Source organism: Narcine bancroftii, chromosome 6 (assembly GCF_036971445.1).
Source record: "Narcine bancroftii isolate sNarBan1 chromosome 6, sNarBan1.hap1, whole genome shotgun sequence".
Lineage (NCBI taxonomy): Eukaryota > Metazoa > Chordata > Chondrichthyes > Torpediniformes > Narcinidae > Narcine > Narcine bancroftii.
Window position 1 is genome coordinate 17614346 of NC_091474.1, and position 19071 is coordinate 17633416.

The following is a 19071-nucleotide window of genomic DNA, read 5'->3' on the forward strand; positions in this document are numbered from 1 at the left end:
GAGCTGAGGGATGAAAGAGAGGTGGAGCTAGATAGAGGCACAGGAGGGGTGGAGTTGAGCAACCAAGGCAGGCGAATGATGGAGAGAAGCAGGCAAAGGGGGTGGGGGGGGGGGGAAGGCAAATGGAGAGAGGGGAAGGTGAAAATGGAAACAGCTGCTGAAGGAGATGGATGGAGCCAAGTAAGGGAGGGATGATGGCACCTGTGACCATTGGGGGAAGGTATAGTGTGTTAGGGGTATATTGGTGCTGAGCAGAGGGGAAAGGAAACTGAGTTGGTTAGATTGGATAATGAGCTTATCATCATATAGTCTGTAGAATGTACATATGCACCAAAATTCTTATTTGCTGCAGCCAAACAGGTACTTCATGAAAGAAAAACTGCAACAATGTGCATTAAATTAAAAATAGCTAATATGTACAAAAGACAGGCAGTTAATCTTCACTTTTGCTATGATGTGAGAGAAGATAAGTGGTGTTACGATAGTGGAGTCAGTCCTTTCATAATGCTGGAGTAGTCCAATTATTATAATGAGAAGGTTCAAGGGCCTGGCAGCCATTGGGAAGAAAGTATTCTTGAGCCTAGAGGTGCTGCTCTTCAGGCTTCTGTACCTTCTGCCTAAAGAGGTTGTGATCAGGGTGATGGGAGTCCTTTTATACATCCCAGATTGAAGTTTCAGGAAACATAGTGAGTTCCAAGTTTTTTAGTTGCATATGAGCATTGGAATTCATCTTTACATTTTGAAGTTGGATCGGAAATTTGGAGTTTACTTAACATTTTGTTATTTTTCCTTAGTTATTTAATAATCAGTTACACTACAATGAATATATCCTGTTCACATTGCAAACAAAATTATTTTTGTTAAATAGAGTTTTTTTTAGAATTTTAACTAAGTTATTCACTACGGTGGACTTTGGATGCCATTTCTGAACATGTTGTTCAAATTTTCATAGGAACAGAATAAACAGGAGAGTGGGCCATTCAGCCCTTTAAGTCTACTCCCTGCTCAATTACGGCTAATCCTTCCTCTGAATACCATCATTATTATCAGAGGTAGACAGCACTGAACAGGCCCCTTGGTGTGCCCCATCCATAACAGCCTCAAGTTGATATTCTGGGCAAGTCCCATTTGCTTGCGTTGGGTCATTACCTTCCAAGTCCTTCCTATCCATACATCTGTTGAAATGTCTCTTGAACGTCATAATTATAACTACTTCTATGCCTTCCTCTGGCAGCCTTAAATTTTTCAGACATACAGCACAGCAACAGGTCCTTTCGGCCCACAAGTCCGTGCCACCCAATCACACCCAATTGACCTACAACCCCGGGACATTTTGAAGGGTGGGAGGAAACCAGAGCCGACGGAAAAAACCCACGCAGACACGGGTTTTGTATTCAGCGCGAGACTGAAACCCCGGTCCTGATCCCTGGTGCTGTAACAGTGGTGAGGGGTGGCATGCAGGCGGGATGGGTGGGGTGGCGAGGGGCCATGCAAGTGGGGTGGGTTGGGGAGCATGAAGACAGGGTAGCAGAATGGAGGGGGTGACGCAGGCTCCATGAATGTGACGTGATATACTCCTACGCTAAGGTTTAAATTTTTACTTTGTTGTTTGCTAACAATTCTGAGCTTGTTTTTAAAATGCAGTTTTCTCTGCCATGGAGTTGCAATTGATTCTTTGAATCGTGTTGCTGTGCATGAATTAACAACCAGAGTTGAACTGCAGCTTGTGACAGACTCGGCCAATGTTTTACTGGTAAGATAGCTTGTGAATTTAAAACTATCATTTACTTCTCCCTTCCTTTTTTTGTTAATTTTTTTATTTTTCACACTATGAACCATATTGATCAAAATACACATAAATATTTCCCTCTTGAATTTACAGTGTCATTTTCTCCACTTTTCCTCCCTCCCTTCCCTCCCTCCTTCAACCCCCCCTCCCCACCCACTCAACGTTCAACATAACTTCTCCCTTTCTTGATTGTCAGTGAATCTCTTTTCAAAAGCCATTTCCAAACCAATTAATTCTGCAGCAAAAAGAGTTAGACACTGGAGTAACAATCGAGGACATCAACTATTGACCCAGAGATGGAAGTTCAAATCCCACCACTGGAGTTGAGAATTTGTGTTTCATTTAAGTAAACTTTGCAATTCAGAAGAATGAAAGTAAATCTTATTGAAACATAAGGTTTAATTAAAAATACAAAAATACTGGAGGAGCTCAGCCGATCTCGCAGCATCCATGGGACGTCAAAATATATTACTAATGTTTTGGGCCTGAGCATTTCTTCAAGGTACAACTTTTTTTTTGGCCCTGGCCCCTTTAGGACTCTGCTCAATGTTTATGGGCCCTTTCCTTGTGAAGCCATTGTTTAGTTGGTCTCTTCTGTACTTCTCTCCTTCTGACTACATAAAAATCATTTTCTGATTTCAATCCATGCCGCCCCCACCCCCCTAAATGTATTGCAGTCCCCATTGAAAATGGCTGGTCTCGAATGAGGGGATATAATTGCAAAGATGAAGTCATTTAAAACTAAGATGCTCTTGAATTTCTGAGGGAATCATAGGCTATTGATCAGCAGTTGTCTGTCTGGCTAATTTTCCAAAGGTTTGGGGGATGTAGGTCTGAAGAGAACTGGCACATAAGAGATGAGATCCATGGTACATTAGACTGACGTCCTGAACAGCAGAGCAGGTCTGAGGGGTCTGTTCCTGCTCTCATTTTCTTGGGATCTTGTGTAAATAAATGGTTAAATCTGGAATAAAAATATTTTTGTCTCAAAGGTAGCGGTGCTGATGAGCAGTACACGATGATAACATTTCATAAACTCAAAAAGTCTTGGAGAACAGCTAAATGGTGAAAGATTAAGATATTACATTGTGTGTATGTCACTGGTTAGATGGGAATAAATGCTCTGTTGATTATTCTGCAGTAGAGGGAATTGCAACTATTCCATGTTACTTTCGTTTATGGCCCTTTCCACACAACCTCCAACTCATGAAAGCATGTGGGTCAGTTGCGAAGAGGAATCTGCCACGACTTTGATGTCCTGGATGGATATTACTGATTGTATTGGACTTTTATATGGGGTTTTTGAGTGACATTCCACTGAGAGCACACACACACTGCCTGTGCAACAATATTTTGGCCGGGATTCTGGTGTTAAGGAGAACAGTGTGACACAGTGGAGAAAAAGTTAGTTGAATGCCAAGAATTATTAACATTTGCTATCAAATATAACACTAGAGTTTAAATTAAGGGCTCATAGTTTAAGATAGGTAATCTGGTTTAGCATAATTATACCTTTGCTCTAATTGTTAAGACAAACATTTCCTAAAAAGAAGGTATTATGATCCCTTTTGGGTGGTTAATGATTAAGTCCTCAGCAATTCTAGGAACCTTTATACAGTAAAATCCCCAATATCTGGTGGCACCTACAGGGATTCCTGATTCACACTCTTACAATATCTAACTAAAACACTTGCGTTAAGATTAAACCATTTAAAAGACAGTTCAAAATGTAAAGTAATTTGGAAAAAAAATCAGTATTGTAGTCCTTAATTATGTGAAGTTCATTTTAATCAGGTAATTTGCGTTACTTACAAAATTTAAATATAAATTTGAATTCTGGTGCTGCGCTAATCATTATGCTAATCGTGCCTCCATCATAATTAACCCCCCCCCCGTCCCCCACCTCACCCAGGTTTACAGATAAATCCTTACTAATGTACTTAATAATATACAAATAGAGATAAACAGTCATACTAGGCAGGAATAGGGAGACATTTTGGAAGAGTTGGCCCAGTGCCAAGCAGCATTAGCCAACTCTTCATCCTGGGCGGCGCCATTTTGTTCAAACACAACTTTATTCAAACAGCTGCTGCAGGTGGGGCCCTCTGCTGGCTGAATGTTTGCTCCCATCCTCACCAAGGGGTTGTGTCAGAGTCGAGATCAGAAGAGGGGTACAAACTACCATTCAAGAACTTTACACAGCAAGGTGCGGGAGTGGCTGCCATACCTGCCATGGACAGTTGCTCAGTTGAGAAGCCAGAACATGGCTGCTCCGGTTAGCAAGATTTGCTCTAAAGCTGCAGCACAGAAGGAATAAGAAATAATTTCACTGGGTGAGCGAACCTTGAAATGACAGTAGGTTATCCCGAGGTGAGCAGAAAGCGAGAGGAGGCACTGGGAAATCGATTTAAATGATCTGCACCTAGTCAACTCTTCCAACCAATGACTTTACACTCGCTCATGCAAGGCTCTCTTATCTCCTTTTGCCTTCCTGTATTGTGCCAGGCACCAAGAATGTTCATTACATCACAAGGAGTTTTTTGTGTTTAAAAAATGGTCTGTGATTTTGCAAGTGTAAACGGGGTGGGGGTGGGGTGGGGCAGGTGGGTGGGTTGATGGTGTTATTCTGACACTGTCATACGTTTCTCCGTCGGTGATGGAGCTAGGGTTGCTGTGGGTGGAACTGGTGCAAACATTCTACTTGTTGGAAGTCCTGGGAAAATCTCCGTGACAACAATCAGAGCTAAGACATATCTGGGAAATTGGGGTGTAGAGGTGGGGGTGCGTGTGGAGGTGGTGTATACTGGAAAATCTGTTTGGAAATGTAGAAATCTTCCAGGTTTACAGTTTTTGTTTTAAATCAAATACAATAAAGTCCCATCAGCTCTTAGTTGCACATAGACTGATTCAGCAGATTATTGGTCCTTTCCATTTGAACACTTGCTGCTGCAGGTGGAGGGGATCCCATGATGATTCATTTGGGGGACATAGCCCATGAATACCCCTCCCCCTCATGATGCTGAGCCTGAGTTGTGTGTTGCTTCGGGGGACATTTGCTTTTACAATCTTAAACTTTTATTAAAATTTTTAGTTATTTAAAAAAAATACAGTTCTATTTATTTCCTTTTTTTGCTAGTTGTTAGGGTAGCTGGTTGTTTGAATTCTGGGTACAGGGGTTGTTGCTGTATATGATCATTGGTTGTTTTGGCTGGTGATAGGTGAGACTGCTGGGGTTCAGTACTGAATGCTTTAACTAGAGCAAGACCAAAGACAGGGATGTTGCTAATTTGAGATCTATTGTCAGAGTACAAACATAACATTCACATAGAACCCTGAGATTCCTTTTTCCTGCAGGCCAGGCAGAATTACCACTAATTGGAGGTGCAAAAAATAAACTGTACACAGTGTGAACATGTAAACAATCAAAAGAACTATAAACAGATAACAGATATAAACAAACTGACTGTGCAATAAAGGGAAAGCAAACCAAATCAATAAAGTGCACAATTCAGAGCTCTGATTGAGTTTGTTGTTGAGGAGTCTGATGGTGGAGGGGTAGCAGCTGTTCCTGAACCTGGTGGTGCAAGTCTTATGGCACCTATACCCCTTTCCTAATGGCAGCAACGAGAACAGACGTGTATTGGGTGGTGTGGGCCTTAAACGATTGATGCTGCTCTCCGACGTCAGTGCTCTCTGTAGATTCACTCAATATTGGAGAGGGTTTTGCTTATAACAATTCTCTTATTTCTTGCAGAACAAGGTATATCTCATTCCTCACGACCAGTTCACCATGGAATATGTACTGCCGAGCGTACATTGCATCAGCATCCATGGGACTTTTCAACCAGACAGGTGACGTGGGCGGCTTTGTGTGATTTTCCTGTTTTTCTAAGCAATGGCACATGCTTATCAGTCTCTTCACACTATTATCTATGGCGTGGAGGATAACAGAAATTTACATTAGATTTTTGAATCAAAGTGAAATCAGACAGGGTCCAAATAATTCTTTGATTTTATTATTTTGCATGAGCTCAATATTTTCCAGAAATGTTAGACGTTTCCTAAAATAAGCCATGGCAAATTTAGCAGAAGTCGTCAGCGCTGAACAGTCCATGGAAAAGTACAGCAAGAATGGTTCCAGTTGTTGCCAAAGCTGATCATTAAACATCTAAATTTAAAATTTAGAAATACAATGTGGTATCAGGCCAATTAACCTACAACCCCCCCATGTTTTTGAAAGGTGGGAGGAAGCTGGAGGAAACCCATGCAGACATGGGGAGAATGTACAGTGCTGGATTTGAACCCATGTTGCTGCCGAAGTAATCTTTCTTTGGCTTGGCTTCGCGGACGAAGATTTATGGAGGGGGTAATAGCTTTGTGCTAACCACCACACTAACTGTACTGCCCAAATATGGCTATGGGCAAGAAATCTTTCGCACAGCACAAACCTGGGCATAAGGGGAACGTTAGCCATGATTCTTATAGGTGTTTTACCATCTTGTGCCATCACAGAAAACCTTTGGGACAGAGCAATTCATCTTTGGTCAGTGGAGCCAAAGGTTCAGCTGACGTCTTGATTGTTGATACTTGCCAATAAATACAACTGCATTTATTGGCAAGTTGTAAATCAATAAAATTTCACATAAAACTGGCCTATGAGAATTGGATCAGAATGAAGTACTATTTGCATCTGGGATTTGTGTTGAAATTACAGCTTGTTAGCATGTATTCTTCCATTTTATGTGCTGTGTTATTTATAATCATGCATTGGGTGACTTGAATGTTGTCATCTGTTAATGGATGAACGATAATGGATTCTGATATAAACTGGTGTATTTAAGACCTTGGTGTCTCTGGATTTTGTCAACATTATGATCGTTTTCCAGTCATAACCAATTTGGTAGGTGATCTTGCCCTCATAAATTAGTGTCCCAAAACAATTAAGACATAAATTGACAGATTTATTACCTTGTTATCTTGTCCAATCCAATCCTTTATGCACAGACACCCCCAATTCTCTTTTCCTAAGAACTTTTAAAGCAATTTGTATTGCCTCTTCCATTTAAAATAAATGTATAATTTTGCAAAGAGAAGGAAAACACTAAAGTTTGCAGACACTGTGATTGAAGTAAAAACGCAATATTGGAGCACTCAGCAGGTCAAACAGTGTACTTTATACAGCCTTGATGAAGGGCGCAATTCCAAAATATTGGTTACGAATCTTTATCTTTGCCATGTAAAGTGCACTGTTTGACCTGCTGAGTGTCTCCAGCATTGAATAATTATGTTAAATTATAGCCCAGGTATTTCTGCCCTTTTTGCCAGTCTAATATCTTAACTCTCCCCATTTTCTAGTCAGACATCGGCAGACTTTATTACTTCAGTGCAATACTTTTTATTGTGTTACTTGTTGTTTGCCTTGTAGGGGTTCCTGCTCATCTTCCAGGTTTCAAAAGCCATCTCAGTCGATTACGCTGATGCAAGGTGAAGTTTCCTCTGCTTCAACTTTACTGCACCTTTATCCACCCACAACTCCTCCTGTGGAGCAGCCTTATCATCCACATCAGCCTCCCATTCAACCGCCCTCCATTGTGGAGACTGCTGACCTGATCTTGCTTCAATTCCCTCAGGTAATTGCCTCCTGCTTTAACTTGTGGACTCTGGCTTGCATGCACTTGCTTTAAAAGATGGTTGGGCGTTGCTGTTCAGCAGTGGGTCGGCATTCCACCTGGAACTCGGGGCATGTTGTTGACGCAGAAGAAGTCACAGACAACTATATAACTTGAGCACAACACCAACTAGAATAAAAAGAGAATGCCGAAAGAATTTTTGTTCTAATTTGCAGCATCTACAGTCTCTTTTTTTTTGTTTAAAAAAAAAACACAACTCGTCTTTTTTTTTGAAAGGGTAGTATGTGAGGTCAACCCATTTGCATCTCCCTTTCAAATATTAACTTTCTGGCTTTCATGAGCATAGTTAGCCCGAAGCAGCCATTTATGTGCGGCTGCTGGAAGCTGAGCACAGCTGTCTTGGGCTATCTCAGTAACTGACCAACTCCAATGCTCGGGAATGCAAAAGGCTGCAGAAAGTAACAGACACATAGCCAGTCCATCACGGGCACTGACCTCATGTCCTTTGAAGACATGTGCATGTGGCGCTGCCTCCAGGAGGCAACAAATATAAAGAATCTCCATCACCTTGGTCCAACACTCTTTTCATTGCTAGCTTCAGGTAGACGATACAGAAGACTGAAGTCCAGCACTTCTATGTTCAAGAGCAGTCTTTTTATAATAGCCACCTGACTGTTGAACCTTTCCATATCAGCCAAACCATTACACTGTTACAAGACCATCAAATAGCTGTCAAGACCACATAGCTGAAACTATGAATATTTATCTTGTGCAGTAAAACCCCTGGTGTCCAGCACCTTTGAGGATTGGTAGATCCTGCATAAGTGTATTTCCAGTTGCTTGAGACTTACTGTTACAAGGCATAATACACCTGCATTAAAAATAAACAGTTTAAAAGACAAAAATACTATAGACTGAACAAATTTCACTTGCATGAATATATGCACCTTTAAGCTTTTTACATTATTCTCAGACACATTCTCTGAAAATGTTTAACCGTTGCTGCATCTGCAGGTTCCAAAGAGCCACCCAAAAGATGAATAATAACATTATAAATAACTAAATTTGCCCCCCCCCCCCTAAGTTTACAGATAAAGCCTCTGACCAGGGTGACTCTTACTAAGTAGGGAAAGGAGGCACCTTAAGAAAGTCATTCCAAAAGTGAGCCACATCATCCTGGACAATGCCGTTGCTGTTTCACACAACTCAATTCAAGTCAAGTGTATTGTCATTTGATTGTACATGTTTTTCTTTCTTCTTTGGCTTGGCTTCACGGATGAAGATTTATGGAGGGGTAATGTCCACGTCAGCTGCAGGCTCGTTTGTGGCTGACAAGTCCGATGCGGGACAGGCAGACACGGCTGCAGCGGTTGCAGGGGAAAATTGGTTGGTTGGGGTTGGGTGTTGGGTTTTTCCTCCTTTGTCTTTTGTCAGTGAGGTGGGCTCTGCGGTCTTCTTCAAAGGAAGTTTCTGCCCGCCGAACTGTGAGGCGCCAAGATGCACGGTTGGAGGCGATATCAGCCCACTGGCGGTGGTCAATGTGGCAGGCACCAAGAGATTTCTTTAGGCAGTCCTTGTACCTCTTCTTTGGTGCACCTCTGTCCCCGATTGTACATGTACAACCCAACGAAACAGCGTTCTCCGGTCCTCGGTGCAGAACCATGCAGACGCACCACCGGACATAACAAACATGCTGACAAATAATACGTATGCAGGACAAGTATTGTATCTATAAAAATAAATTAATAAATGTTGCTTTGTACACCTTCATATGTATTATTTGTCTGTATGTTCAAACAGCTGCTACAAGCAAAGCATGACCAAGGCACTCCCTCCACTGGCTGAATATTCGCTCCCATCTTCACCAAAGGTTTATGTGTTACTTCAGAGAACATTTACACTTGCATATTTTTTTTAACCTATTATATTAATTTTTAAAATTTAATTTCTTTTTTTTTGCCAGTTGCTTGAGACTGCTGTTTGCTTGAATTCCAGATACCAGGGGTTTTCTGTATATCTTTTTTCTATTTTGGTGCACTGTACTGATTTACACTTATTGCTGGTGTAACTGCATTGAGCAAGAATTTAATTGGAATTATACATAGAACTTAGTATATATCAAACTCTCATCCTCTTTGGGCAGTTCGGCAGCCATTTGTTGTTAAAATAAAATAGTATGTAAGGGTGGGGTATCTGATTCTGCATCTTTAAGAATTTAAACAGCCCAGTCCCTGCCCATTTTCTGGCCCTAGCTCTTGTAAAGAATGAACTGCTTTTGAGAAACATATCTCCTTTGTACCTGATGAAAATTAATGGAGGAGACAATTCTGGAAAGAATCTAGTGTTCTTAAAAAGTGGAGAGATGAGATGGAATTTAATGTAATGGACATCTACTGACACCTTCTATTATTGAAAACTAAACTTGTCTAAAAGTGTATAATTCTGTGCTTTTGCAGACAGTTGCCAAGTTTGGTAGCCACATTCAAACTCTGGGTCGCTATGTCTTTGTGATTCACTTCTACCAGCCAGAGCACCCTACCTTTGCGGCGGAGGTCCTGATTAATGGAGGGCGGATTTGGCAAGGTAAGATGGAAGGCTTTGGTGGAGAAAGAGTCAGTAGATGTAGGCCAACAATAGGTGCTGTTGCTCTGACACACCCCAAGAGAGATGGGTGTTGGGTCTACAAGCAAGGTGAGTCATAGCATAGCGGTAAGCACAACACTGTTGCAATGCCAACGACCAGGGTTCGAAACTGGCGCTCTCTGTAAGGAGTTTGTACGTTCTCCCTGTGCCTGTGTGGGTTTCCTCCGGGTGCACTGGATTCCTCCCACCTCTTCAAAACATACGAGGATTGTAGGTCAATTGGGTGTAGTTGTCCAGCAAGGGCTCGTGGGCTGAAAGGACCTGTTACCGTGAAGTTTATCTAAATCTTGGTTTCTCAATCTTTCTCTTTCCACTCAAATACCACTTCATACCATTGGTGCTCTGTGATTAGTAAGGGATTGCTTAAAGTGGTATGTGAGTGGGAAGGGAAGATTGAGAATCACTGCTCGAGACTCAATTGTTACTGAAATATTTTGCTTGACAGACTCCTTCAGAGTTATGAAACCATGCACATAACTAGTCAATTAGGTGTAATTAAAGCAGTGGTTTTCAAACTTTTTCTTTCCACCCACTTACCTCCTTAAGCAATCCCTTAACAATCACAGAGCACCTAAGGCAGAGGGAATACTTAAAGTGGTATGGAAAGAAAAAGGTTGAGAACCACTGGTCTAAATTTTACCTCAAGTTAAGAGTCCAGGAAGGAGGTCTGCAGGAAGGTTTGGAGCAAGGGTAGGTATCAGTAAGAAAGATGATGGATTTGAGCTGAGAGCAGTGGACTGTGGAGTAGAGACTGCAGTCATTGACTGGGATTCGAGAGGTGTGGATCCATGCCTCAGGAACACGATGGAAGGAGATTATGGCCTCCAGCTGCTGTGTACAGGAAGCTTTCTGATATATTTGGACCCTGTGGCTCAATTTTATTTCAAAGTTTTGTTGGATTTCTCAACTCCCATTCTAGGACATGATGTCCTTCACTTTGGTTCGTAGCCATCTGGTGGTTATGATGCTGGATTATACCACCAAAAGCGTCAATCAGACTTCACCAGAGAGTTCCTACTTTAACGTGGAAGTGCCAGCACAGAGGAGCGAATGATGCTTTTCACTTGCAGCCATGTGACCCCAGTCTGACACTGTGGCAGATTTGAAGCCCCCCTGTAAATAAATATGGCCTTCACGGAGATTCGTGCATATTAAAAGCTAATCAATATCAAATTCCACACCCGCATGGTCGACTCTGCATCTCCCATTTAGCTGCCTGGCTTCATTCATTCATAGGACATGGGTATCATTGGTAAAGTCAGCGTCTCAATCATATTGACAATTACCTTGGTGCCTTCATTTCAGACGCCTACCTCACATGGACAGAATTCCACTGTTAAATTTTTCAGTAGCAGTCTTGAAGTGTTGTGGTCACCATTACAAATCTGATGCGTTTAACTCCCAAGTTTAATGAATGCAAGGTGCTCAGTGATCGTAGTGGGATTTGCACACCACGGCCTTACCAATCCAGCAATACGAACACTATTGCAATCTGTTTTGTCGTGGAGTGTACTGATCTGCAGTGAGTTTGGGGAGCTCATTAATATTTCAAGTTCATTATCACCTGACTGCACATGTACATTTAAATGAAGTTAATCCACAATGCTGGAGTCAAATGCTGGAGAAACTCAGCAGATCACGCAGGATCCTTAAGAACTAAAGGGTAACTATTTACAACCAGACGAAGCAGCGTTTCTCTGGTCGTGGTGCACACACATACACACATAATGCATCTTTCACATAGCATATAATAATCACATACATGCATTATAATATAAAATAAACTGGAATAATTTATTACTTTGTATTCATTTATAAGAGTCCCAAGTTTGCAGGATACCATTCATCAGTTTCACAGCCTGCAGAAAGACGTTATTTCCCAGCCTGGCAGTCCTAATTTTGATGCTCCTGTACCTCCTACCTGATGGTGGTGGGTCAACGATACTGTGTAATGGATGTTAGGGATCCTCAGTAATACTTGAGCCCAGTATTGATGATAAGACCTGGTCAAATTCATGTCATGATTGTCTGATCAATGCAATTAATATAAGATACAGGCTGGTTGCAATAATTTTTTCCATCAGCTCTATCTTACCCCATAAAAATTACATAAATTAAACTCTAATTTTTCCAATATATGTTTTAGATGCAGGGAAGAAACAGGTACTTTCTTACATTCTACCTGGTCATGTTCCAAATTGAAACCCTTTTGGGAAAATTTAAGTTTTACTTAATCAAATTATTGTGAAACAATTGCCTCCATGTCCAGAATTGTTTCTCTTAGGAAATATTGTGGCCGTAAGACCTAAAATAAGGCTGCCTACGTACCAGTTAGAGTTTCTTAGAATCACATTGGCAGTGGCCAGGAAATGTGACCTAGAAGTCTGGTTCTCTTTTGGAAATAGCCCGTTGAAATACTGAAATGCATAGTTGTGTTCCCCTAGAGAAAATCACTTACAATTTAAGGAATACGTACCACACGTTTCTGCAGGTATGGGAACCTTCTCTACAAAATGTAGGGTTGAATACTTAATAAATAAAATAATTATTCTATTTATTTTTCTTCCCTTCATTTTTCTTCCTTTTATTGAGATCGAGACAAAAATAATTAGGCTCCCCCTTTTTTTTGTTGAATTGGATTCCACATCTCAACATTTAAAAAATTAAAATATTTTTAAAAAAATTATTTGAGCCCCATTTAAGCAACTCTTGGTTGGGGTGTTTGAAAATTAATCAGTCAGGTGTTGGAAATATGTCCATTTCCCTTGTAAGTTTTATGTGGATGAAGAAATGTCTCGCCTTTTAATGAATAATTACCTGGACTGTTATAAATTCTACTGCAGTTCTATACTAGGGAATTGAACACGGAGTTGCCATTCTGGCCCTCAAAACCTCTCGCACAGTGAGTTATCTATCAATCTATCCTTCTGTCACCCTCCTACTTCCTCACACTCTCTTGACTTGACCAATGACTTGTACTTCTTCCAGGCCATGCCAACGCTACCTTCTGTCCTCATGGATATGGATGTCGTACTTCGATCCTGTGTGAAAATAAGATTGTTCTGGACATTACCGACAATGATGTATCCATTATCATTCGCATCCCTGATGGCAAGACTCTGTGGCTGGTAAGCAACAAAAGGACCTTGTGGCTGATGTGGAAGATCAGTGTTGCTCCTCGATCCAGACTCTGGGGTGAGATCCGAATCAGCAGTTTACTCTTCTGAGGATTGAAGGACTCGATACTTTTCTTTAGCCAATTTCCTTTTATTCATTACAAAGACCTGTGGGAACATCAATCCCGCCCCTCCCCCCCCCCCCCCCCCATAGGGGATTCAGAGGCTCCCTGAACATACAATTATTTATCAGTTTGTATACCCCGCAGCAATCTGATTCCAGTCCAAAAAGTTTTCTCCCATGTGACAAGCAGTACCCTATCATCATTAAACCACACACTAGTCATATGCAAATTGCATCATGATGTGAACCAAACAAGTAACCAGTTAACAATTGGGCATTGTTCTTGCACCTGAATTGGTAAACTCCAGGTTGTTAGAAACCTACCACAGATAGATGCCGACTTAATGATATTTCGAAGTTATGATAATCAGAATCTGTTTTGAATAAAGGTGCGTTGGGGTCGACCTCTATCAATGTGGTTGCTTTTCCTTCTCTGAAGGAAATGCTTCCGACCAATTTGCACACACAGATCACTTCACACCACCACCAACCCACCCCCCCCACCCACAAAGTCATTATTTCAGTGCTCCTCTTGTAGTGACATCAAGGAAACGTCCTTTGACGGACCCAACACTTTTTTAAAAAGTGATTTGGATGCATGGACAGATTGTCATCACTGGGGAGGGAGTGAGAGCGATGGCAATCTGTGCCTGCGTTCCAAATCACAACGTAGATTTGCAAGGTGACGCTGCTGCCCCTAGTTATCGGGTGCCACCTCGGCCTCCCGGCATCAGCGGGGACGCCAACCTCCTGGCAGGGACAAGACAGACAGACCCAACAGGATCATTTATACTAACGATGCAAGTCCCAGAACCGAACCCTATTGGAAGTCAGGGTCCACCTATAGTTGGGCAGGGGTTGCCCAGCAACAAACGTCAATCCATTATCACATTGCTCAAATTTACATTCTTGATTACATTACATTGTTCAGGGTCTTACTTCCACACTACAAGTAAAACATTCTGATTGAACACTGACAAAACTCAGCTCTCAGAAAGCCTATCTTGTTTTGAGGTCCACTGGAGATATTTTGGAGTGTGTAAGTTGAACTCTCACAAAAAAAAATACCTTCGGCCAAAAGGCCGTAAGTTCAAGCCTCACAGCTGCAGTTTCTAGAACCCAAACACTTCCAAAGTCTGGATGTTTCTCAGAGTGGGAGTCATTGACATCTGTCCCTACCCTGAGAACAGCCCACTGGCTGATTTCTATTGGTTTTCAGAGATGCTGGGGAGGCAGTTCAAGAACCGAGGGCAGTGGCGTCCCCATGACGAGTACTGCCTGCAACAACACCCTGGGAATTCTCCCAAGGTCCCCAAATCATGGGGACTTGCGAGGACACTCTGCAAGGAAAGCGGAGACCTGTCTCTGTGATATGTCCACAAAATGATGCAACATGTAGAGAAATATCGGATTGCTTAATGCTGATGGTATAATGCTTGCCACACGGGAGGAGACGGTTTTGAGATTGGTTAATGTCAGATTTCATCAATTTGTATGTTCAGGGACCTCCTTGATCCTCTTTGGGGCTGACGGAGCTCTTTCAAGCTTGTGTATTAAAGGGGTTTTAACAGAAGAAAAAGTGTCCAGGTCCTCCGCTCCTCATGAGAAGAGACCACTGAACTCACCCGAGGACCGGGAAGGAGGATCGATAGTGATCCTCAGCAGTCCAAAAATCAGTCCACAAATATTGGTCTATTATCTAGTAGCTGCAGAAAACTTTGATTTGGCCACATTTGGAGTATTGTGTGTTGTTTTGGTTGCTGTATTACAGGACAGACTGTTGTAGAGGGTTCACCAGGATTAGAAAAGATTAGCCACAGGGAGAGCATGGAGAAATTTGGATTTTCTATGGAGTTTCAGAGGCTGGGGGTCGACCTGATAGAAATTTCTACAATTCTGAGAGGAAGGATAATCAGCCTTTTCTCCCCCGAGTGAAAATATCAAATATTAGATTTAATTTAAAAAAATATTTAGTCAGGCAGCATGGAAACAGGCCACTTTGGCCCACAAGTCCGTGCCATTGGAGCCCCTAGAGAAAACCTTTGCAGACACAGGGAGAACGTACAAACTCCTTACAGACAGCATGGGGCTCAAACCCTCGCCCAGACCTGATCACTGGCACTGTAAAGGCGTTGCATTAACCACTACGCCAAATGTGCCACACATCATTGGCATCATTTTTTTCTTGGTAAGAATGGAAAATTTAACAGATACTATGGAAGGGGTCTTGAACATGCTGTCAGGAGAGGTGGTGGAAGCAGATATGAGGAAAATATTTAAGAAGCATTTAGACTGACGTAAACAAGAGAAATAGACAGTGTACAGGGAGATGAGCACAATTTAAATTGGCCTTATGATCAGCACAGATATGGAACGAAGGGCCTGCTCCTGTTCTGAACTGCTCTATGTACATTCGTCACTCTATAGCAGTCATTCCCAACCTTCTTTTTAAACTATGCGCCCCCCCCATCACCAGACTCTACTCAAAGTTTATGGACCCTTCCCTATGGAAACAGTCAAGTTTTGGTTTCTCTTCTCCTACCAACTACGTAAGAAAACATAAAATATATTTGTTATGTGAGGTGGAATGTGCTTAAATTTTACTTCAATGTGCTGTGGCCCCCAGGGGAGTGGTAAGGCCCCTGTTGTTAATGGCTGCTCGAGATCACATTTAGTGAAAGAGCCACTGAAGAAAATTCTACCCAAATTTTCCATGATATACCCCATTAAGCATGAGTGATATTAGTTTGGTCCCTCTGCAGTTTGTCTACTTTTATACTTTTCCAGGCCTACATTCTGATTGTGCCAGAAGCTAGCTACGATTCAAACTACCTGGTCGAAGAACCTTTGGATAAATCTTATGATTTCATCAGCACCTGTGGAGCAAACAGTTTCTACATCAAGTAAGTTCTTATTTCAAGAGCAAAAGAAGGTCTAAGTGAGTTTTTGGTACCTGTGAGGAACCTTCAAATCTAAATTATCTATGCAATTATTTATCTCTAACTGAACAGACAGCATGTGCAAGTTTTCAACAGATTGAATCTTTGATCTGATGAACTGATGAGAGTGATCTCACACTGCCAATTGCCAAGTACCCCAGTGTGGTGTTTGTGGTGAGGGACAAGTTTAATAATATTAATAGTTAATTGACATCTACCATTTTGGTTATCACCCAAGGCCCTATTAGAAAGTTTCTCAATGTACCATGCACAATATTTCTCCCACAATATGTAACACCAAAGAAAACAGTTTATTTCATTGTCTGACAATTCCTTCTATATTCTGAATTTTGACTCGTACCAATTGCAGAGCTTTGCTAAATAAAAAAATGTTTATTTTCTAGTGTATCATTGCAGTTCAGAGTACTTTCCTGCGTGTGAAGCGCATGGAGATCTTTCTGAGTAGCTTCTGTTTGAATAAAAGTTGGTACCCCTCAAACGACCCTTTCCTCCCAAGGTCACTGAGGCCAATCCAAATGATGGTCCTTGGTGCTGCATCTGATACAGCATTGACCCTCAAAGCACGCAAGTTGCCTTTGCAGTGTTGCAGAGGGAATGTGGGGCCATAACAACCTGGTTATAGATATTCAGGGAGATGGGAGGAGAGGACCATGACCTCATTTGCCCCTTTTATGTGCACTCCTGATTACTTGACATTTGAAGCCATCTTGCCAAGCCACCACAGACTTTATCCATGATGCATGTTTCCAATGTTTTGTTGGCTTCCCAGTCTCAACTTATCCAAACTCTGTGGCATCCACATCCAGTCTAACCAAATTTGGTCTAACCAAATTTAAGAGTAGAATCCTACCCCTCTAACATCTTCCAAAAACCCTTTCCTTAATGCAAACACCTTCAGAATAATGTCCTGACCACCTGTATAGCACTGACTCGAGCCTCCTCCATCTTGCATACCTCATCTGGTTGAGGAGGTGTCCTTCATTTTCATGCAGTCCTATCCATTTCCTCTCTTCTCACTTCAATCCTCTGCTTATCTCTCCTTTCTTTCCTCCTTTCAGACAATGTGAGGATTGTTGATTGTGTAGACAATTTAAATGGTTTTCTAAAGGCACTCTGAGACATAGATCACCAAGAAAGTTGGGCAGACAGTAGGAGATGGAATTTAATCTATATTAGTTTGAAGTCATGTCCTTTTAGAGGCATGGGGCCTTAAGAGCTCAATATTACCATGGAAATCAAGTCAACAGCTCCTAAAAGGTAGTGACACAGATGGATAGTGTAGTGAGAAATAATTTGGTTTGTTGTGTTACGATCGTATAAAACATTGGTTGGACCGCACTTGGAGTATTATGTACAGCTCTGGTCACCACAGGAAGGATGTGGTGCAATAAAAAAAGTGCAGAAGCAATTCACCCCGATGTTACGATGAAGGGTTTATTCCTGGTGGAATGCAGGAGGGTGAGGGGTGACTTTATAGAGGTTTAACAAAATTTTGAAGGGGGGTAGATAGATGTTCTGAATCTTTTTTGACGGACAGACGAATCAGAATTAGTGGGCACAGGTATAAAGTGAGAAGTTGAAATGGGGTCAGAGGGTAAGTTTGTCACACAGAGGGTGGTGAATATTTGGAGCGAACTGTCAGAAAGAGATCAGTGTGTACAAGGTGGGACGCACCAGCCTTTTTCCATGCTCTACCCTTTGATGAAAGCCGAAGAGTGTTGAGCACATCCATTTTTTTTTGTTGCTTGTAATATTTGTTCCTTTTCTGCCCCCAAGTGGAAAATTATATAAATTTCTGTATTTCTCCCAGCCCTGCCACTGCCTCAAAATTTTGCCAAGATTCCATGATCTCGCTCTCTGCCTTTTACAACAACGGCGCCCTACCTTGTCTGTGCCATGAGGTTGGTGCCGTGAGCATGACCTGTGACCCCTATGGAGGGCAGTGCAGCTGTCGACCACATGTGATTGGCCGAGACTGTTCCCGTTGTGCCATCGGCTACTATGGATTCCCCAACTGCAGATGTAAGCCTCGTTTTTTTCTTTTTAATTAAATCATTGCACGTGCTATTGTGGCTGATCGAGGAACTGACTGCTGCGGTTCGAAACATTTGCTCCCTGGTGCAATTTATAACACTGTCCCGATCATCCAAGCGACTGCAGGGGTGTGGTTATACATGTGAGATAGAGATATTTTGTCTTGTTACCCAGGATTTTGTGAAAGGGTGGAATATTTTACAGAGGGAATTCCTGGCTGATTTGAGGTCAGGAGTCTCCTGCCAAAGAGGAGTGAAAGCCTTGTCACTTTCACTGCCAACCCCTATTCCCTTCCTGGGTCAGATTACCTTCCTCCGAAGATGCTTCCTCGTGTGCCAAGACCTCCTATAAACATTGGTTCTGCATGGAGAGGGAGACGGGTTTTTCACGGGAAATCCAGAGACGTGGCAAAAAAAACCCTCCCTTCATAAAGCCAGCAAGTTCCTTGAGTGTCTTTAAAACAGGTGGTTTTGTCTGTCGCTGTCAGGGTAATGAAGCTAATCCTTGAGAAGATAGAGGAGGCAGAACAAACAGCAACTTAAAAATGAGAATTGGCTTTGTACAGTGGTGAGGAAAGAATGGGGAAGTACATCCACGTGGATCATTCAAAAGAATCAGCATGGTTGCAAATGTATGTATTTAACTTTATGGATTTATAGAATTGTACTACACGGAAACGGGCCCTTCAGCCAAAATGCCTGTCTGCAATAATCCCATTTGCCCACATCCGTGGAAACCTTTCTCCACTGTCCAAATACTTTTTAAATGTCGTCTT

General features: G+C 42.0%; 1 protein-coding gene across 2 annotated transcripts in view; it reads left to right on the forward strand.

The window, feature by feature from the left end:
* The window catches only part of lama5 (laminin, alpha 5), a 247739-nt gene that overhangs the window by 148131 nt on the left and 80537 nt on the right, over positions 1 to 19071 (forward strand). For both annotated transcript variants that reach the window (XM_069884131.1, XM_069884132.1), the window contains 7 exons: positions 1645 to 1753; positions 5544 to 5641; positions 7215 to 7419; positions 9876 to 10002; positions 13051 to 13190; positions 16090 to 16205; positions 18073 to 18284. In XM_069884131.1, the coding sequence (XP_069740232.1) occupies positions 1645 to 1753; positions 5544 to 5641; positions 7215 to 7419; positions 9876 to 10002; positions 13051 to 13190; positions 16090 to 16205; positions 18073 to 18284 (1007 nt within the window). The remainder of the gene's footprint in view (positions 1 to 1644; positions 1754 to 5543; positions 5642 to 7214; positions 7420 to 9875; positions 10003 to 13050; positions 13191 to 16089; positions 16206 to 18072; positions 18285 to 19071) is intronic.